Source organism: Corvus brachyrhynchos, unplaced genomic scaffold (genome assembly GCF_000691975.1).
Source record: "Corvus brachyrhynchos isolate BGI_N302 unplaced genomic scaffold, ASM69197v1 scaffold101, whole genome shotgun sequence".
NCBI lineage: Eukaryota > Metazoa > Chordata > Aves > Passeriformes > Corvidae > Corvus > Corvus brachyrhynchos.
In genome coordinates this window covers 7235509-7256314 of record NW_008237239.1, presented here as the reverse complement: position 1 = coordinate 7256314, position 20806 = coordinate 7235509, and the positions used below count along the sequence as shown (strand labels likewise).

The following is a 20806-nucleotide window of genomic DNA, read 5'->3' as shown; positions in this document are numbered from 1 at the left end:
GCTACATATAGAAGACCTTTTTAGGACAAAACCAGCTTTGTTATAGACAACATAGGCTCAGTGACTGGACCTGTCACGAAACCTAAGATACTGAGAGGTTTGTCTGAACAGCTGATTTTGAAAAATGTATTTCATTTAAGCATGGCTGGCTGGCTGCACTCCAGAACTCAGGCCCCCTGAATTACATGTATATGATATACACACACATAAACACCAAATTTATCCAGGTAAACTAAAACTACTTTCAATTAAGGCACATGTTTTCTGCCCAAAGTGTTTTTACCTCTGTAGGTGAACTAGACAAAATTCCAGTAATAAATTTCATAAGAACAAAGGAGGAAAAACTGATTCTCACCGTCCTTTTGATGTATTAGCTGCAGATAAATTACAGTGACTGCACTGACTACTTCACATCTTCAGGATCCGTAGAATGCCTCACAAATTACAGTCTTGCTGGTAACTGACAGCTCCTTTCCCACCCCCACAGAACTAAAAATATTAAGCTTGATCTCTCTTTCTCCAATTTTTAAAAAACATTTGTTTTGCCATATTTTTAAGAGCTTCAAATGGTCTATGAAGTGTCTGTACAGAACTGTTCCTATAGCCTGCTCCCTTCATCAAGGCCAATGGGAAATGAACAAAATTTAAAGGTCCCCAATTAAGAACTGATGTAAATTTTTTAAAGAAAACAATACTGGAGCTAAAGTGACACATCAAACCACTAGTAAGATACTTTAGTTTTCATGGATGTTAAACAATTCTGAAAAGATTAGTGTCAAACACTGAACCAAGTGTTTTGGGGAAAGCTGGGGCCAAGTACATGCAAAAACTCTTCAGATTAAGTCACAGTACATCTAGGTATCTGTTTCACTTGATTTCATCCACCTGTCATTCCCTCTCACCAATGGTTATAAATGATCTATTAGCAGACCTAGCACAGTGTCTTGCATTAGGAGCTGTCCCCCAGCCAGGGCTGGTGCATTTGCGTGTTCCAATTCATGAGGTGAAGTTCAAAAAGCTGTCAGAGGCCGGGCCAGACAGGTCAAAATGCAACCTTTCTCAGCCATCACTACTCAAACACAGTCTCAGTAACTTAGGCTTCAGGAGAGCATGCTACTCATTCACACAGTCTGCTCTGAAACCAGGTTTTATAATCTATTTTAACAGTATTTTCTTCATGTTTTAAAAATCAATTTAAACCTGTTCTGTAAGAAAAAATGTTATTACCTTATTTACTCCCTGTAAACAGTCCAAGATGGTAAGATTGTATGTGCAGTTCCCAAATGAAGCGTCCCTATAGATTTAACACAAATGAATTTAATGTACATAGAATTCTTTTAAGAACTAGGGGAACAGCAGCACACAACAGAATACATTCAAGCTATTCGATCCCCTTTGAGAACTCTGGATTAAAGTTTAAAGACATCTTTTTAGAAGCTTGTTCAGGCTGAAGTACTCCCCTACCCAAGAGGCAGCTCAGAGTAAATGCAGCTAGATACTGCAAGCTATTTTAGATGCATATTTTACATGAAGTAACTACATGCTTTTTGCCAAATTATTTATGCTTTCCTGGAACAGGAAGGTTTGCATCCTCTCTGGATTGTGTAAAGATAGTAGCAAATAAAGCACAGCTTGCTTTAACCATTATTCAAGTGTCAACTGAGTTACACTAACAGGGGCAGGCAAATAAGACTACTAGCTTGGAATTAATGTACAGGCTTTCACTTTGATGCCTGATTACAGATGTGATCAAAAGTTATCCCGATACAATTAACTTTAAAATTACTTAACCTCAGTTCTACCACTATGAAAATGACAACCTGTCTGTAAAAGATGAAGTGAGACTCCAAATCAAAACATATTCAAGTGGTAAGAGACAGCAACATTAAAAGAAGAAAAATAACACCACTAAAAAAATGCATTGTGAAAAAACGAAAAAGTACTTTTTGAAGTGTGCTCCAGATCAGTTTGATTTTAACGACACTTTGCCTGAGCAGACTATTTCCTTATCACTCATAAAGGAAATCCTTTGTAGCTTTTCTCTTAGCTATCTTAGACAGAGTCCTAAGAACTGCAATTTATCAGAATAGCCAAATTTTAGGTTCAGACAGATACATATTTAATCTATAAAGGAATCAAAATTTCAATCTTTCATTGAAAACTTTCCTTTTTTGATAAAACTTACTGTAAGTACTATGAAGTTTGTGATACACTCCTTCAATCTCAAGTACTTAAAGAGCAGAAAATTCTCACCTGCTCTTTAAGAGCAGAATAAGTTTAGCAGTTTTGAGCAAGCATTGTTTGTAGAAAATGCTTTAAAGAAAATTAAATCCATAATTTTGGTAGTGTCATAGTGCAGGCAGGCCAATCTAAAAAAGCTTTCAAATTACTAGATTATTAAAACACACTTAACCATAACGTTTTGGAATGGGAACTTTGAAGTGTGTATCAACTTTCCATATCCAAATCCCACACCGAAGTTTTAAAAATGAGAAGCCATTTTCATTACACTGAATAAGCAGAACATATCAAAACTTAATATATGAATTTTACAGACAATACATTTTTGACAGATAATGGATTAACATGACTATTTTGAACATCACATTTTATCAACTGATCATTTTAATACAAAAGCATTTTAGCAAACAAAAAGGTCTTGTGAGCAAAAAAAAATTAAGGGCCCAATGGGAACACATACATAGCAGAAAGGTTTTAAAAGCTGTACCAGTTTTCTGGAGGGGCTGACAGAAATGAAATCCAAACCAATGCAAACCACAAAATTAAGTATTTAGAGAAATATGAACAGAAGATATGATTGTAGCAGACAGGTTCTATTTTACACGTTATTTTGCTGTAACAAGAATATAACTTCTATTTTATCTGTATGCATATAATTACCTCTTTGACTGATAAGGCATCTGACAGGGCAGTACATAAAAACAATACTGGGGAAAAGCCACATAATCTCTAATCCATTAATAAGAAATACTATGAAGGAGGGCGGGAGGCTGGTGAAGTTGACCTAGATGTACAATTCCAGGTGTACAGTATTCTCAGCTACAGTTCCCACAGCCAGCTGTTAGCAGTGACATGCACATGGATGCTGGCAGCTAACATGGATTGCCTCCATCACCCATGTCTCAAATGTCTCATTTCTGCTGATGTGCACGTGACCATTAAAGTAGGCTGCTGATCACATTTCATTACAGTATTCTTACAGTCTTTTATGCTCAAATGAATAGCCAGCTTACTTTTCAAACAGTGTTTTACCAGCTATTACCTGATAGAACTCTATTCACTTTCAAAGCAAGAAGGAATGTGGATATTCCCAGGAGATACTGATTTAGTATGAATCTGAGCTGGCAATACAGAGCTGCACATCCCACATCCGATTTCACAGTTGTTGTAGCTGACCTCAATACTGCATAATGCTTTCCCTTTCACCAAACCTCTAAACACTGTCAATAACGAAACAGTTTGTTTCCCCAGCACTTGCCAACAAAGAAACAAACCCTAGAAGCTATAAACTAAAATCTGTCTCTGAAATTCATGTCATTATTTAGAGACTGAACACAATAATAATAAAAATGTAGTTGTTTTTTCTTTTGAACATAAAATCAATACAGAGTAGTTTGAGGTAAAACTCTGAAACTCTGCTTCTCAGTAAGCAACTGGTATTCATGACAATTTTAAATGGTTTTAGCACTGTTTTTTAAATGAAAGTGAGAAGATACAGTATAAGATCTTCAAGAGACTAGAGCGTCACCAAGTGACAGTGAATCAGCCAAAAATAAGTGTCTCGAAGACAGCAGTGCCTTATCCTTCCAAGTTATCTTTAGCTTTTCTATTATAAAAACAAAACAATACAAATTTCTATGAATTTTGTAAGAGGAGTGATGTGATTTCCTTCCACCCCTGAACTGTATTTGCTGAAGCTGTCTTTAAATGAAATACCAGCTGAAGACCTAAGCCGATTAAGGCTTTTTGAGGTCACCAAGCTACATGAAAGTAGATCAGTTTCCCAGCAATCACTTCATGTAAACCTACCTCAGTATGTCACAAAGAATGTGACAATGCTGCAGCTTCTACCTATTCAAGGTTGTCTTTTTTTTTTAAATAGCAGACACTTCAGATATCAAATTAAACTTGTTAAATAGTCCAGTTGTAACACTTAACTGATCATTGCTCACTGATAAACTCTTGAACTATTCAAACAGAGATGACCTATATTACAGAAGTTATGTATTATCTAAATTCCACACTGCCAGAATAAAATCAAGTCAATAAGTACTGGATAGCAATGATTAATATCTCCAAATTATTTCCTTCATGGACCTTAGAATATGAGGACATTTGGTAAGACATTTGGGTTATGTTTTGAATTGTAAATAAGAGTTATTTTAGTCTTTTTCAAGACACTAAAGGTGTGGAAAGACTGCAAAATTCCTCACAGCACCAACCTTGTTTCTTCATAGTACAGCCTGATGCCAAGCAGACACACTACGTAAGGCAGAGCTACTGCTTCCAGCACAGGTTCAGTCGCTTGAGCCTCTGTACTATGCTACATTTTGCAACAGAGATGTTCCAAATGTCTCGGAATGGGGGGGGAGGGGGAAATATTTCTAAGGCCTTGAAAAACCAGGAAGGAGGATTAAATTATTTCTTTCCCACTCCCAGCTACTCTAGACTGTCCCACTGCAGACCCTCATCAGATCTACTTGTCCTTCTCTCAGCATCAGTAATTCTTAAGCTCCTTATATATACACCAACCTCTACCTATGAATTCAATACCCAAATAGCCCCTCCCTATCAGACTTCCCAGCTCTCATCTAGCTTCTTATCTTATCACAATCATTCAGTTTACTTCCTCACTCCTCTTTGCCTCACCTCCAGTACAGCCAGATTACACATTCATCCTTCCCATTAGGACAAACTACACCGCAGGTAACAGAATTTGCTTAGGCTCTAATCCAGTGCCAAGACCTGACGTAGTCCAAAGCAGATCCAAAAGACATTTAAGTGCTTTCCAACCCCACACCATGCAAGAATGCTCAAGAAATCAGGATGTTTAATTTTTCTAGCAAAAGCTCCTAACACTATATTCCTTCTAGAAACAGCAAGGCTCAAGAAGACTGCCTCCCTCTAATATTGCCAAAGCTTTGTGTTAAAAAAACCAAACCGAGCAACAAAAGCCCAAACACCTACCAGATCCCATCCATACCAGACAAAACCCACCACAAAAACCCCGTAATTGTCAAAAGCTTTAGTTTTAGACAATCATTTCTCTCACAGCAACCTAGGGCTTGAAGCACATAGAAGAAGACTGCAAAGTAGTTATGTTTCAGAATATCCTACTCTATGAATTTATTGCTGTCTTCTCCTGAAGCTGACAAATGGAATTAAGCAATTATTCTTTCATAATCATTCTGCCAACCCACACATCAAAACCTGAGTAGCCCCTTTGCTGGACTTTGCCTTCTTCGATGTTTTTGGTAAGTATACTCTTCCCAAGGAAACACAAAAAGCTCTTTTGTACATAATATAAAATTCTCTCTAGAAAATCTTGCTGTTTCTTCTATTTTTTTGATCCCTCCTTTGCTGATTCTAGAGTAGCTAACTATTCTATTTTGGAATAAAATTTCATGAATTCAAACTCACAAGGATTACCTATAATCAATTAACACTTAATAGGAAATTGTTTTGTATCATTAAATTTGTTACTGTGGTTCCAATCAGCATTACAAGAAATCACAGAGACACTTTCATTACCAGTCAAGCAGAAACAGCATTTTCTTATTATTGCTACTACTATCAGTATTATAAGGAATCAGTTGCAAGGCAAGAATCTATAGCCTTTGATTGGAGCAAAGTCCTGTGAGACTGTTCTGCAAACACACTATTCCTCCCAAGTTTTCTATCTTACAATTTTGGGATCTGACAAGTTAAGTTTCTTCATTTTGTCAAAACCGCTTTTCTACACACCTTAATCTTCACCTTAGCAGGGGAGACAAAAACCCAAAGACATATCAATTTACTATAATGCCAAACAGCAAATTTCTTTAACTGGTCAACAAGAAACAGCTATTCAGCTATGGGGCCTGATGAGATGTATCCCAGGGTCCTGAGGGAACTGGCTGGTGTTGTTGTAAAGCCACTCTCCACCATATCTGAAAAGTCACGGCAGTCAGGCCCAGTCCCCAGTGACTGGAAAAAGGGAAACATTGCTCCTATTTTTAAAAAGGGTAGAAAGGGAGAGCCAGAGAACTGCAGGCTGGTGAGCACCATCCTCTATGCCTGCCTGGGAGGATCACGGAGCAGATACTCAAGGAAGCAATGCTAAGGCACATGCAAGGCATTGTTTAATGTAAATCATGACACTTAATGTAAATCTGTATCTTACACAGAATTTGGAGATGTTAAAAAACACTGACATGTTTAAAATAACTGACTTTTTAAATGCATTGTACCAAGTATCTTTTATAATTAGCTGAAAAAAATATGGATACCAGTAGCTCAGTAAACTTCTTGGGCTCTGGAGAGCTATCAGTGACCAGGTCAGTGAATAAATTCTCTGTCAATAAAAGCTATCACTGATTTAATACCTTTTTTTTTTAAATGTAGCTGATGGTTTAAGATTTTGTAGTCAAACTGGTCTTGACATAAAAAAATCTACCACCCCAACAGATACTGCATCTGGCTTCTGTGCAAGGTATGAGAAGCGACAATCTGATCTTCCTTTGCTGAGTGGCTGAACAATCAGATGAATTGGATATAGACAAAGTAGGTCTGCATTTACAAATGCCTTGGCTGACAGTGAACACTACTTGCAAAATGCAGATTCCCCTAAAAGAGAGGGTATTGACCTTCTTGCAGTTGCCTTTTATTGTCACTGTTTGCATAAGAATACCATGAGGTAGTCACATTCATCAAGCGTAAGTGCATTTCATAGTGCACAGCATGAAAAATATTTGGAAGTCTCTTTATTAGATAAGCATGATAGCTAAACTTCCTTAGATCCAAGCCCCAATGTGACCGTAGTACAGAGAATAAAGACAGATAGTTTCTATCAATCTATGATTCACTGAAAACATTCAGTAACCTTAATATCAGTACTTGTTCTGTAAACTAGAGAAAATGTAACAGCATAAAACCCCCTTCAATCCTGTAAGTCTCACTAGCTAGGGACTAGGTAATTTAAAATATTTTAATGACTTCCAAATAGTAACACATGATGCATTATGAAGAAAAGTTTTAAGTGCTAAATCACAAACATGCTAAGAACTATTTTCAAAACCTGACAGTTTACAAGGTTAAGAGTCTTATGTAAGACTCTTAGCAATCTAAATGATTTATTATTCCCCAGGTAATTACACAAAATGTAAAAAATATTTTTTCTGGAGATCAGTCCTTTTGGTACAATGTCTGTATCAGACATGATACACCTTTTCAGGAGGCAATCTAAACTCAAATTGTTTAGCAAATTCCAAAACAGAAAAGGTAGCCTCATTTCTTATGTTCACATACCTAAATGGAAGATATGGTGGATTAGATCCAGACAAAAGCATCCTGTAAGCTTCTTCTGGTGTTTTCTTCAAGTATATAACCTAAAAGGGATGGGGGAAGAGGAGGAAAAAGAAAAAATCAGCCCTGAGTCTGAAAAGTCTTTAACCATATAGTAACTTCCTCCAGCACACTAAACGCCTAAGAATGCATGTTATACTCCTTTCATGACATCAGAAACAGACATACCCATACAAAGGAAAGATTCAGATATCAACAGAAACTTTGTTTTCTATCAGTCCCTTATTTTAAAAAGAGAAAATTGGAGAAAAATGTCACACACTGCTGCAACTTAAAGACTTTAATGTTGCATGAATTACTGTAAAATAGATTACATTTAAAGCCTAAATTCTTGATTATAGACAAAAGATCCTTAGAGGGTAGTTCAGAGGACTTCAGGAAAAAGATGAGTTTCCATCTTATCAAGGACCTGTGAATCTGAAGTAGGGGCGAATTCATACTACATGTTTTCCCAACACTGCAGGTTTTATTTGACAAAAGTTATGGCCCTTCAAAGCTGTGTCTGCTCAAAGACATGTATACATGACATCTTCAACCAAACACTGTCCACACAGCTCATAAAGGCTCATAATAAAAACACCAGGAGGAAACACAAAAAAAAGGAATTAAGAACACGAAAGAGGAGAGGGAAAGAAACACTGAACAAGCTCCTGAAAAAATCGGAATTATCTTGGATGTCAAGAGCAATACACTAACTGAAGGAGAAAGGATCATGAAATGAAAAGGAAAAGATCACAGACATCTTCAGCACCTAAAAAGTAGTGAATTCCATTAAGAAAAATCAAGGAGACATTTTCCGACTCATCTGTATCAATGAAGCGTCAGCAACCAAATCTTAGCTTTGTTTTTAATCTAACAAATCTTTGGAGTGCTTTCTTTCTGCAACATACACAAAAAAAATCCTAACAACCCAAAAAGCCCCTTGTGAATAGTTTGGATAAACTGAACTGGTATTTAAAAAGCAATATGAGTAAAAGCTTGAAAAAAAAGTACTTTATAGACAGTAACTATTCTCTTACAAGAGTTTTTTTACAAGGGACAAGGTCTTCTTCCCTTGCCCCACTGTCACTACTGTAAATCTTACCATATGGCACCACTACTTGTAAAACCCCAATTCAATAAATACTGAACATTTAAACCTTTTTTTCTCTGATGTTTTCATTTTTATGTTCTCAACCTCCTGAGCGATGATGTGGTTGAAAGTTCCCCACAGTTAGGGCACTCTGCAGGCACATGACATGTAGCAATACTGGCCACACACACCTGCTGTCAAGAAAACTCATATCGTATTTCCTAAGAAGCTTACAGAACAAAAAGGGAATCAGTATTTTCCAAGTCCACCTTAACACTTATCCATAGTATTTCAAGTGCAATTTAGATTCATTTTTTCCCACCTGCACCTGCCATTTACAAATCAGAAGTATATGCAACAGATCCCCTCTAGAGCTGCTTAGATTACCAGCATGTTTCAGGTAGGACTGAGATGTGTAATTTAGATTTTTAAATTAGGAAAAAACACTCATGCAAGCAAATTAACTGGACATGCCCTAGTAGTTTGCTATTATCTGATCATTTGCTGCCATTAGAACTACAAACTTAAGAACTTAACAGCTTTTCTCTCTTACTGGCATTACAGAAATCTAATAAAGGTATTACTAACAAAATACACACTCAAAGGAATCATGAGAAAGAAATATGTCCAGTCTATCTGCTACCTATAAGGAAAAGGAACAGGAACCAGGACAAATAAACTGAACCTCCTCAATTAAATCTCAAACACTGGTAGAGTTGTGGCACACTGTCTATTATTCTGGGTAGGCTGTGAAAATTAAATGAGAAAAGAAATCAATTCAATAATCACTATGCCTCTGGTCTAATAACTTTTAGAAGGCTGTGAGAAAAATCTTTTCTCCTTCTCACTCTGAATCTCACTAATGACATGAAAAGCAATTGATTCTAGTATGATCAGTTAGAGGTCAGTTCGTGATTCGGATTTTCCACATTCAAGAAATTGGTACTCTATGGAAAAACATGCAGAGGATCTGCCAAAGCCATTCCCTGTGCAGTAAAATAAAAGGAGTTAAGGGACGAAGACAGGGTTTCCCTAAAACTCATACCACAGAGTTTTCAAAGACAGCTTAGAGACAAATGAAATGACCATCTGCTCACCTCCCTAAAGGAGCACCCCTAGAGAAGCCATTTCACACAAAGCCGAAGTCTCTTAAGGAAGGTTAAAGTATCCATGGGATCAAAAATACTTACAGCATATGCACCTATTAGAAACGCTGCATTCGCTCGCTTCCGCTGGTCAAAACTGGTGTAGTACACGATCTTCTTTCTTGATAGACTGAAATACTGTTTAAAAGAAAGTAAACAAATAAAACAGCATATTTATGCCATTTCACACAAAGCCGAAGTCTCTTAAGGAAGGTTAAAGTATCCATGGGATCAAAAATACTTACAGCATATGCACCTATTAGAAACGCTGCATTCGCTCGCTTCCGCTGGTCAAAACTGGTGTAGTACACGATCTTCTTTCTTGATAGACTGAAATACTGTTTAAAAGAAAGTAAATAAACAAAACAGCATATTTACTAAGAAAAGAATACACTTTAAGAATACTTTAGCCAAACCAGTTTTCCAAAACTGCAAAATAGGTCAGAAAAAATTCTTATAAAAGATTCTTAAAATTAAAAGAGAAAAAATTACTGATACTCTGAACAATCTTATAACACAGATAAGTAAGAGTGCAAGGAAATAGCCACTGTTTCCAGGCAGATCTCTTGGTTAGCTCTACAAAAACATGCTACAATGTGCAGATGAACCAAAATCTTCAGTACAAAAAACTGGATTTTTTTCCCCCACGTTTAGGTATTTGAAACATTAGCTTATGAACACTGATTAAAGACATTGACATTTTCAAACTAAAACATCCTCCTGTATGTTAAATCTCTTTAGCACACAATTCTGTGGAGAAGACAGAAGAAAAACTCAAGCAATCAACCTTACAGGCATTTTTTAACTTAAACACTTCCATCTATACTATTTTAAAACGGGGTGACAGACATCTTTAGAAAGCTTCAACAGCAAGAATTCATTTTAAAAGTAAGAAAGAAAAGATTGCATAAGAGAAAAGCCTGAAGAAAAGGCTAGGCAAAGACAAAACTCGCAATTCTTGTTTCTTTAGGAAGAAAAGAAGCCTGTGTCAGAATCCTGCAGACAAACCTCTCATTGAAAACAAAATCAACAAGCACCAGAAAAGAACAATAATGACAAGCTGCGGCAAAACTATTTAAAGCCAGAGAGAGACAAATATTGTCAAGTTGGCAAGTTGGACAATTTACCACACCAACAATTTTTTAAACTTCACAAATTGCCACACTTCCATTCTGCTACACAACTGCACATTTTTCCTGACTGATTTTTACAGTACTCCTACAGTTTTGAGGAAGTGATCAACAGACATACTAGATTCTGTTTCTAAATATTTGAAGCATTTTTCTAGTTTTAAAAGTTGCACATTCTATAAAATGCCCTAACACCGCTGCTATTACCCAACTTCAGGTTTCTAACTCTTGACACTGTTGACACTTGGGGAGGGGAGATAAGGTAACTGCTTCACAACAGTGTTTCTTTCATTTGTAGCGCCAACTGTATTTCACTTCCAGAAATCTGTCAATGTTGCTCTCAGCTCAAAACTTGTTGCAAATTTTAGAACAGTTTTATCAAATTTTATGAAAAAAAAAGTATCAAATAGCCAATCAACTCAGGAGAAAACTGATGTAGGTACAACAGTGAGTTTCTTACTCCCACCCCCCACAGAAACAGCACCCTTAGTCACAGTTCTAACTGCACCTTCCAGTCTGGTCTTACAAGCCACAACTTCCAGAGGTGGAAGGAGTGAGAGTTAATGCAACTGAGTGTATCTAAATAGGACTGTTAATTCCTGAAATAGATGGTTGCTGTTGATTGGAAGAGGTTGTATCTTGAGGCCAACAGCAACATCTCTCAGTGTATATGCAAACATACAAAGCACAAGTTGTTACTTAATTAGTGAAGCATTCAATTATTATTAAAACTTGACAAAATGAATCCCAGTACTTTAAGATTCCTCCCTTCTTCCCCCTCCTCAATTTTTTAATTTTAGTGTTCTCTAACTGCAATTCCACCCATGATGTGTAGGTGGGATAAGATTACAGTAGTTATGCAACAGTGACAGAACTTCAATTATAACTTATTGACTACTACTTATTTTAAAGCAAAGTTCTTTGCAGCAGTTTACAGTTCACCTAAAACACTATTTTAAACTGCAAAGCTAGCTAGTGAGAAGTAAGTTCTATGTAATAAGACCATATTTCTTATTTTATAGAATGGATTTTTTAATCATATGGGTATATCAAGTCATTCCAATTTTGAGACACTTTTGTACCCAAAGCAGCCATAACCTGAAGTTTCCAGAATATTTAGATGAAAACAACGTATCCGTTTTAGTGCATAATTTTCAAAATGTAAGGGTTTAATCCTCGTTATATGAAATACTTAAATGTGTTTTGAATCCTGACTAAAGCTTTAACACAAAATTGAAAACCGACATTAATGCCTAATAGCACAGAAAGCAGTGGAAAACAGCAGCACAATTTAACTTTTCAGAAGCCTATAAAACAGATCACTGTTTTTATTTACACACTAGTATCAGAAAATTAAGTTTTACAGTAGGTGTTTGCTGAAGCATCAATGTAATGCATCTGTTAACATTAACGTGCAGTTTGTCAACTCAGTACACTTTCACTATCAAAACTAAGCTGTTGGATCTATTTTTAAAAATACCGATTTTCTGACCGTATTTCATAAACTACATCTACTCCTGTGGCCAGGTCCAATGACAAGCTTTCACAACAGTTCTGGGAGGTGACTGTTTTTACAGCTCCAGAGCTCCACCTGAATGGATTAGGGCTTTAGTTCCCTTAGGCACTGCACAGCTCTGAAGAACCAGGAATGTTTCAAAACAGACTTTTTCAATACAGGTCTTCTAGGGAATAACTATAGTTGCAGATAACTTAGTTGCCAATAAACTTTTTTTTTCCGCAATAAAACTGAGGTGCACACGCTATAAAGCACAAAAAATATCCTTTACCAGTAAGAAAATTTTATCAGTTTCACACATCATTAAAAGATGAAATTTTAACAGTATAACACAACAGTATCTGCCAAGATATACCCCAGAGGAATATACTGAAAGACAATCTTGTGAATTAAAAGCAGAGGTTACACAGAAAATGTAGCAGTTTTTGCTTTAGGTGATAAAACTAATTCATGAAGTGTATGAGAGGGTTACAGAACATTTACTTTCACTGTAAGATTACATTTTTCTTTTTTAAAAGTTCCTTGTAAATCTCAAAATAGATTTATTTGCAGAGAAATTGATGACAGGATTAAAAAGTGCCGTGGACAATTACTGGATTGACAGCTGTGTAAAATTACCATATATTTGACAGCATTTTATAAAATGGCATGGTTTAACACAGTTGTACTGTTCAAGCAAGAAATTACTTCAATGTGTTTAATAAGCCTACATCTATGCAAATTCTACTTTTATATATATACAGGTGTGTATATATAGGTAATATGTGCACGTAAACAGCAGTGAATACAAGACTGACAAACTTAATAGAAAATAATTAAACACATGCATGCAACCCTGCCTCAAAATCTAGGCTGTCCTAAAGGAGATGCTTTGCAATTACTATAGTTCCATGTGTATGCCCAGCAGTTTATTTATATTAAAACAAAACAATTAGCCGAATCCCTCTATGATACAGCAGCAATACAGTTAGCATACAAAAAATGTGAACTCCATAGTTTATAAGCCTGCCAGTACCTTTTCTCTCCTGCCATTGATCTTCAATACTTGTATCATTTTTATCAGCAACACTCCCTGATTACCCAGCCAAGTATACCAAATCATCTGGGCTTAAGCACTATGATTGCTTCAGGGTCTCAGATGTATTGCAGTATGGTAATAGCAACCATCCCATGATAATCTGCAGTGTCTTTTACTTCCTATGATCAAACAAATCCTGCTGCTGGTCACAGGGCACCCTTTTGGCAAGGGTGTGCAAGCAGCAGTTGCCCAATAGGACTCTCTCTCTGTCGTTAGTCCAATCTGTACTTTCCACCTCTGAAACGCTCATCCCAGGCTGCTTACACATCACCTGGTGCCACACGAGCATTACCATACTTTTGCTGCTGCAGGGCAGACAAGGCACAGGTCATGAACTTGTGAACACACTGGTTCAGGCCCCAGAACTCCTCTTGGGGACGTGTGAAGGACAGACACAAGATGAGGCGTAGAAATGACGACTCTGTAATTCTGGCCTGGGGAAGCTAAGCAGCAGCCACTGAAGCTAGGCCTACAGTCCCCAGCAGATGCACTCCTCTGAGGCATGTAAATACACATGCAGAGGCAGGCTTCAGCCCAGGGACTCCATCTTACAAGCCTACTTACCCTCTGCAGATGGTATCTAAATTAGGACAGAGTGTGGCACGTATTTTAACTACCAGAAGCTTACACTAGCAGTGCTGGCCTACCCCAGGAGCAGTGCCAATCAGCTAGACAGGAGTCTATTCATATAGAAGTTTCTATACCACTCTGGCAGTATTCCAAGCTTTAGCTGTTTGATTCCAGGTATTACTTTCAAGTGGCTGCACTATCAGGTTACCCTTCTCTCTCATGCATTAGGAGTTTAATTTAACCTATTTGGAATTAGCCTCTGGCAAGCCAGCAACAACACACTGCACTTCCTCCCAGTGGAGACTTCTCTGTCCCACTCCTGGCCAGCTGTACCCTTCACCCAGCAGCACAAGTACATTCACTCTTTTCAAAAAATAGAGAAGTTACATTAAAATGACATTACAGTTTGCTAAACCAACCCTGCAAATATTGGGGTTAATAGTTCAGTTCCAATTTAGCTCCCTTATTTTCGCCATCATAACATCCAATCTTCACCATCATGCTTACAAGCCACTTCTGACAATTAGCTTGCCTCATTCAATGAGCAAGATGATGGTCTCACAACAAAAATAAAGACTGCAGACACATTCCTGTTTAATACTGAACCATTAAAAAAAACCCCAAGATATTTATTAGCTGCATACTTCTTTTCTGGGTGAAACTCTTGGTACCTAGGTTGAAGACTGAAGGCATACAGTAATACATGAGACTATATTAAGGTTCCAAACTGATCAGTGTCTCAATCCAAACCTGGAAAAGACACAACTGATATCTCTAGTTCCCATGGGCACAGTGAAGTTAGAACAGCAGGTTTATTATTGGTTCTTCTCTGGAGAAACTGCTTCACAGAGCAAACATTCTTCAGTTTTTAATAACTCAAATATAAGGTCACACGCAGCACAATTAAGGTGAAAAATAGATTCCTACTGAGTAAGAATCATTGGTCATGCATTTGAATGGGACAGTGGCACTGCAGAATAGGGTGATAATGTATTTATAAGGTCTCTGGTGTTATCAAATGGCAAATCCAATGTTTTCCCAATATGAGCACAGGCATTCAAAATAGCAAATAGCAGAGTTTAACTTTTTATCTTTATAAATATCTTTTTAAACTAAGAAGCAATGTAAATTTTCACTAGAAGCACTTCCTTTTTTCCCAAGAAATTTATAGCACTCTACAAGTCCCTCAGTTTGCAGGGCCTCCTCTTAAGAACACATGGAATTCAGCATGCCCCTGAAAGCAGTAGATAGCATTAGTCATCTTAACTAAGGGTTTTATTTGTGCACCTAGACATAATGCCATTTTCCATAAAGAGACCCTCTTAACAGTGGCCAAAGCAATCACATCTGTTGTCCTATTTTCCCCTTCTTTCAGTAACAGGTCTAATATTTTAAATCTGTAATATTTAGTGAAGGGCTTCCTCACTATTTGCCCACAAGTTACGTTAATTAGCATTTTGGAATTAAAACATCTTTCAATTCTTGCAGTTGATGGATTTTCTATACACGCTGAAAATCACTTCTTCACAGGTATTTGGAGAAGGTTAAGTCTGCAGCTGTACATAACATTCAGTGGGTCTGGCTGAGATGGAGCTGGGGTTTAGCCACATATGCCGTGCTTTAGATTTGTGACCAAAACTGTGTTGATAAGACACCCATGTTTTACCTACTGCCTAGCAGTGCTCTCATAGTATAAACACCTTCTCTCTCTTGCTCTGCCCCCACCCTCCTTTCCACTGAGGCTTACTTTAAAAAGTGTGATTTCAGGACCCATGTTTTCTTCCTTGAGTACCTGCTTTTTCAGTTATTCAGACCAGCATACACACTTCATTAGCTGAAAACCCGTGACACGAGCAGAAGCTTTTGTTACTATTGTCTTGAAGGTGTTAAGGTTATGCAAAAAGATGAACAAAGCCTTCAGTCACCTGCCTCACCTCCTAAGCCAAAATGAGAGCATATTATTTTCTTCCACTCTTCAGAGGGAAACAAACTTGGAACAAAGAACATCCTTAATAATAATCCTTAGCAATAACCATCTAGCTAATGAGCACCTAATAAACACTTTCAAACTGGCAAATTTTATTTCAATTTGAAAATACAAAAATACAGGAACATTGTTTTTAAATGAAGCTTACCTTTAATTTCTTATTTAGTTTACAGCAGTATCTGTATAGCATTGCCAAATTTAAAGGTCCAAAATCTCCGTAGAAACTGGGGAAAAAAAACAAAACCCAGAGTTATTAATACAAAAGAGCTAAGCAAATTTCAACATGCATGTCATTGATAATTAAAGCTGGAAATAAAGGATACTGAGTAGCCAATACACATGGAACAACAGATAAGTCCTTTCTTGATTAATTTAAAAGGACAATAGGAACAATTAATTTAGACTTACTCATAGCTTCAGTTTAAGGTATTCCAGTAACTATTTTTCCCATTATATACACACACTAACTAGAGAATTTTTTTCTTCATCCCATGACATCCAGTCTGGCTTTGGCCAAAAAACCATAGACTGAAGAATTTGAAGACATGATATACATTTAAACCATGCTGATATCATCCTAAAGATTCTACAACTGCGTAAGATAAGAATATGTTATTACATACTCTCAAGAATAAGCTAAATAGAATTTCTTATGGGTGATAAAATTTATGTAGTAACATCTAGTCTTGATCTCTGTCTGAAATTTAAGCTCATTTCTTTATACCCCTTCCTTCGCTATTCCAGAGATTAGATGTTACATACACACTTTAAATCTAATTATGTTTCCTTTTTTCCGCCCCTCACCTATGGGCTGCTCTTCCAATTTATTATTTCCTGTTCTAAATATCAACTTCTCATTGTTCTTGTTTCTCTCTTCTACACTTTTAAACTGTGTTGTATTTGAAGCAACACTCTCTGGCCTTAAGGTAAGAGTTAGTAGCAGTAGTCTGTACAGGAAAATTATTGCACAACAGGCATTCCTTGCAGTGATTCACAGTGCTCTTCCTAGCAAACCCTCTATATAGGCACCTTTACAAGCAACAGAAGCCTTTATGCAAGCAACTTACAGCAAACTCTTCTAGAGCTCCCTCTCCATCAATTGTGCAAAACTGGTCAAAATTTAAGCTGCAAATGTCGTGTCCTCCAGTAATTCTCCTTTTGTGCATAAAAATCTTAATCTTGATGGGCTATGCAAATTTATTGAAGCACACGTTATGAATTACAGTGAGAATGGACAACTACTTAAACTGCTTTAATCTGATCTGCCATAAGCCTTTTTGATAAAAGAGACAGGAAGCTTCTTGCCTACTGACAAACAAAACAAACCATTGGCATCTGAATGCATTCTATTTGGGGAATCACAAAGGAAAAAGTTGTTCTGGACTTACGGTCTTTGAACTGTAATTCAAAGACCGTATGTCCAGAACTTACTGAAATTACAAGATAGGATAGATGGCAGTACCTATCAAGCTTTCTTCCCTGTGGCAAAGGGTTTATTTTTCCAGTTGAATATAAAACGAAAATTTCCACTTTGAGAGCAGTCAAACACTGGGGAGCAATTGCACAGAGAGGTTGTAAAGTCACAACCAAGTTGTACAAGGATCTGAACAACCTGCTCTTCTCAGCCTTGCTTTGAGCCCACAGGTTGCATTACATATCTGCAGAGGTGCCTTCTGGCTTCACCCCTTCTGTGCAGACACAAAACCAAATTAGGAGTGCTTTATCTTTTTAGTGCTTATAACATCATTGATATCATCCTCCCCACATTCTCTCAACCAAGAAAGCCGAGACCAGTGCAAAAAGAGACAATCATATTAGTTTGATCACTAAGACAAGCAGCCTTCCTGCCACACCAATGCTACTTCACTATCATCTACTTTACAACATCAAGTAACAATACAAGTATTGGTTAATATTCAGTTCAGCACAAAACACTATGATGTAATTACAGAAGCTAATTAGCTGGGAAAAAGACCAAGCTGTTCAACTCCTAGAACTTAATTTGCAGGTTGGACAGAAGTTAACTAAACCAAGAGAAAACTGCAGTAGCAGTAAAGCAGGGTTTAACTTCAGAATTCCTCATCTTCTCTTAGAGATAAGTCTGCCAGATACGGTCAATAGTTATTTTTAAAAGAAAACCCTCCATACAGTTTTTCATAGAGATGAAATAAAAAGTTCTAAGGACAAGTATAAGTTAGGACAAACAAGAAGTTAAAACTGGAGCTCTAACAACACTGGTGTGAATGTAGCTACTAGGAAAGTCATGTAGAAAGCTTCCTAACATCTCCACCCACACAGCGGCACTAACATGAATCAAACACCCCCACCCTATCTTACTCCATCAGTTTTAGAGCATTCTTTCACTTAAATATATGATGAAGAGTAAAACTTATGATATTAAAATTATTTTGGAAAAATACTTTTTAAAGTCTTGTGGAAAAATATGGAATGGGATAGTTACTGTAATACAGAATACTTTTTTAAAAACCATTGTGAGCAAAGTATCTGAAAGATGTAACTGAATACACAGCTCATCTAAAGAACTGAACAAGTACAGCCATGTTTTACGATAAGATGTATTACAATCATTTGAAGTACATCAATATGAAGTCATATCCACTTCTACTTTTCCACGTGATTAAATTAATTCAAACATCAGTGTAGGAAAAGTACATGAAAACCAATTTTCAAATTTATCCACAAGACAAATTACTATTTTGGGGGGTATAAGGATAAAACACATTTGAGTCTATCCAGGAAGTAATTGTATTTCTACAAAATGAAACTATTCAGCTTCTCTCAGCCACCAAGTTAAAGATGGCACAATCTTTGACTATTTCTCCATCACTGATTACCATTGAGAATCCAGCGCTTCTCTTAATATGGTGGAGTGGGGGCAGAAGTACCTGAGTTTAAGACTCTCATACTGCCACTGTTTGTCTATGCTGCAGAAACAAGATATTTCTCAGAATCCAAACACAATCAAAGGAAAGGCACTTTTGGTCACTGCTGCACTAGCATTACTACCCATACAGAAAACCACTGGCACATCCCAAGTTATTTCCCTACTACCACAGAGGCAGTATAAACCAGCCATTGACTTTGCTGATAAAACATTGTGGTTGACATGTGAGGCTGAAAGTTAAAATAATGCATGTAACATAATCCTTCTCCATTTTATACCTCTAAACTGAGTAAGTTAATTATCCCTTCTTTATTTGGGCTAAGTTAAAAATGTGCTTTACAACCTTCAAATCAAAAGAGTTCTTTGAAAGATAATACAAGGCTCTGTACTGAAGTCAGTGAGCTCTGATCTACAAAATCTTTCTTCAATTTACATCCCTAGACCTAAATACAGTTTCTGACATGTTTAAGCAGAAGGATTTAATACTATGCACCCTCATTACTTTTTCTATAAAAGGCCATTTTTATACTTGAATTAGTGACACTTGATCCTGATTCACCCAAAGGATTTTCACGTTAAGACCACAACTTTAAGTGAATGTAAGTGGAACATGGGAAATAGGCAGGGTATATATAGGGAATGGGGATGAAATGGCATACCAAGTCACCATCTGAATAAAGAATTTTATTTGGCAAAAGTTGAAGATCAACATAAGAGAAGTCAAGGAGTCACTGATAACAATTAATCCAGTATCATTTTACTTCCATCTCTTTTACCTCTAGATATTTGAACAAAGCATTTAAATACAGTAAGAAATTGGAATGTCTCTGAAGCTTAAGCCAGTTAGAGAGACAGTCATTAACAATGGAGGTGGAAATCAGAGGAACAAAAGGCAGGTATGGTATTAATTAACATTTAATTGTATTTTGTTTTAATCAAATACTTAGATGATACCTTAAATTATTCTTCCCCCTCATCCCATGGAGACTTGCTATCATTACGCTTCTCAAACCAAGCGGCAAAACCCCAGAATATACTAGATGACATTTAAATACTCTACTTCAAAAATACCATCATGATGCCACCTGGAAGCAGTAGCAGAAGTTTCTGGTATCTGTTTTCTCTGTAGATTAGACTCCTAGAACCATTTCTTCCTCCCTGTACTTTGTTGCAGTATAATATCTGAGGCACTTGCTGTACTGTATCAGAGGAATGGTCTTCCCCCTAGAAAGGCCAGCCCATGGGTATACTCTGCCATGCAAACAGTTACTGTAAATTCTTCCAGGGAATTTAATGGTGAAAGAAATGCAGCCCACACCCCTTAGTAACAAGTCGTTTCCAACTGCAGTTCCATGGGATGCCACATGAAGGTGCCATCAGTCAGTTCAAGCCTGAACCAGCACTTCGGAATGCCAACACCACTTCTTACTAAGCACTCGACCCTTGTGCCAGAGAAAAATGAAACAGATTTGCCATCCTGAATTATTAGATGGTGCCATTCAATGAAGGAATACTATAGCCTAGCAGACTTTTAACTGAATTGATAACCTCCACAGAATCATAGAGTACGCGGAGGTGCCTCTCTGCAATGTTGCTCTCCAGCTTCCCATTCCCCAGTCTGCCCATACACCCAGGGTTGCCCCATCCCAGGTGCAGAATCTGGCACTTACCCTTGTTAAACTTCATACAGTTGGTGATCGTCCATCTCCCTAATTTGTTAAGGTCCATATTAACATCAGTCAATCTATCAGGCCAAGATACCATCTTTCAAAGATAAAATGCATTACTTATACTTTACTCCACATGCCTGGTACTTTTT

General features: G+C 37.0%; 1 protein-coding gene across 3 annotated transcripts in view; it reads right to left on the bottom strand.

The window, feature by feature from the left end:
* Positions 1–20806, bottom strand: part of CDC14A (cell division cycle 14A) — a 52810-nt gene that overhangs the window by 25846 nt on the left and 6158 nt on the right. For all 3 annotated transcript variants that reach the window (XM_008630236.2, XM_017729768.1, XM_017729767.1), the window contains exons 2-5: positions 16231–16306; positions 10047–10139; positions 7528–7607; positions 1228–1294 (exon numbers count right to left, since the gene is read on the bottom strand). In XM_008630236.2, coding sequence (XP_008628458.1) covers positions 1228–1294; positions 7528–7607; positions 10047–10139; positions 16231–16272 — 282 coding nt within the window. In that variant the 5' untranslated portion in view covers positions 16273–16306. The remainder of the gene's footprint in view (positions 1–1227; positions 1295–7527; positions 7608–10046; positions 10140–16230; positions 16307–20806) is intronic.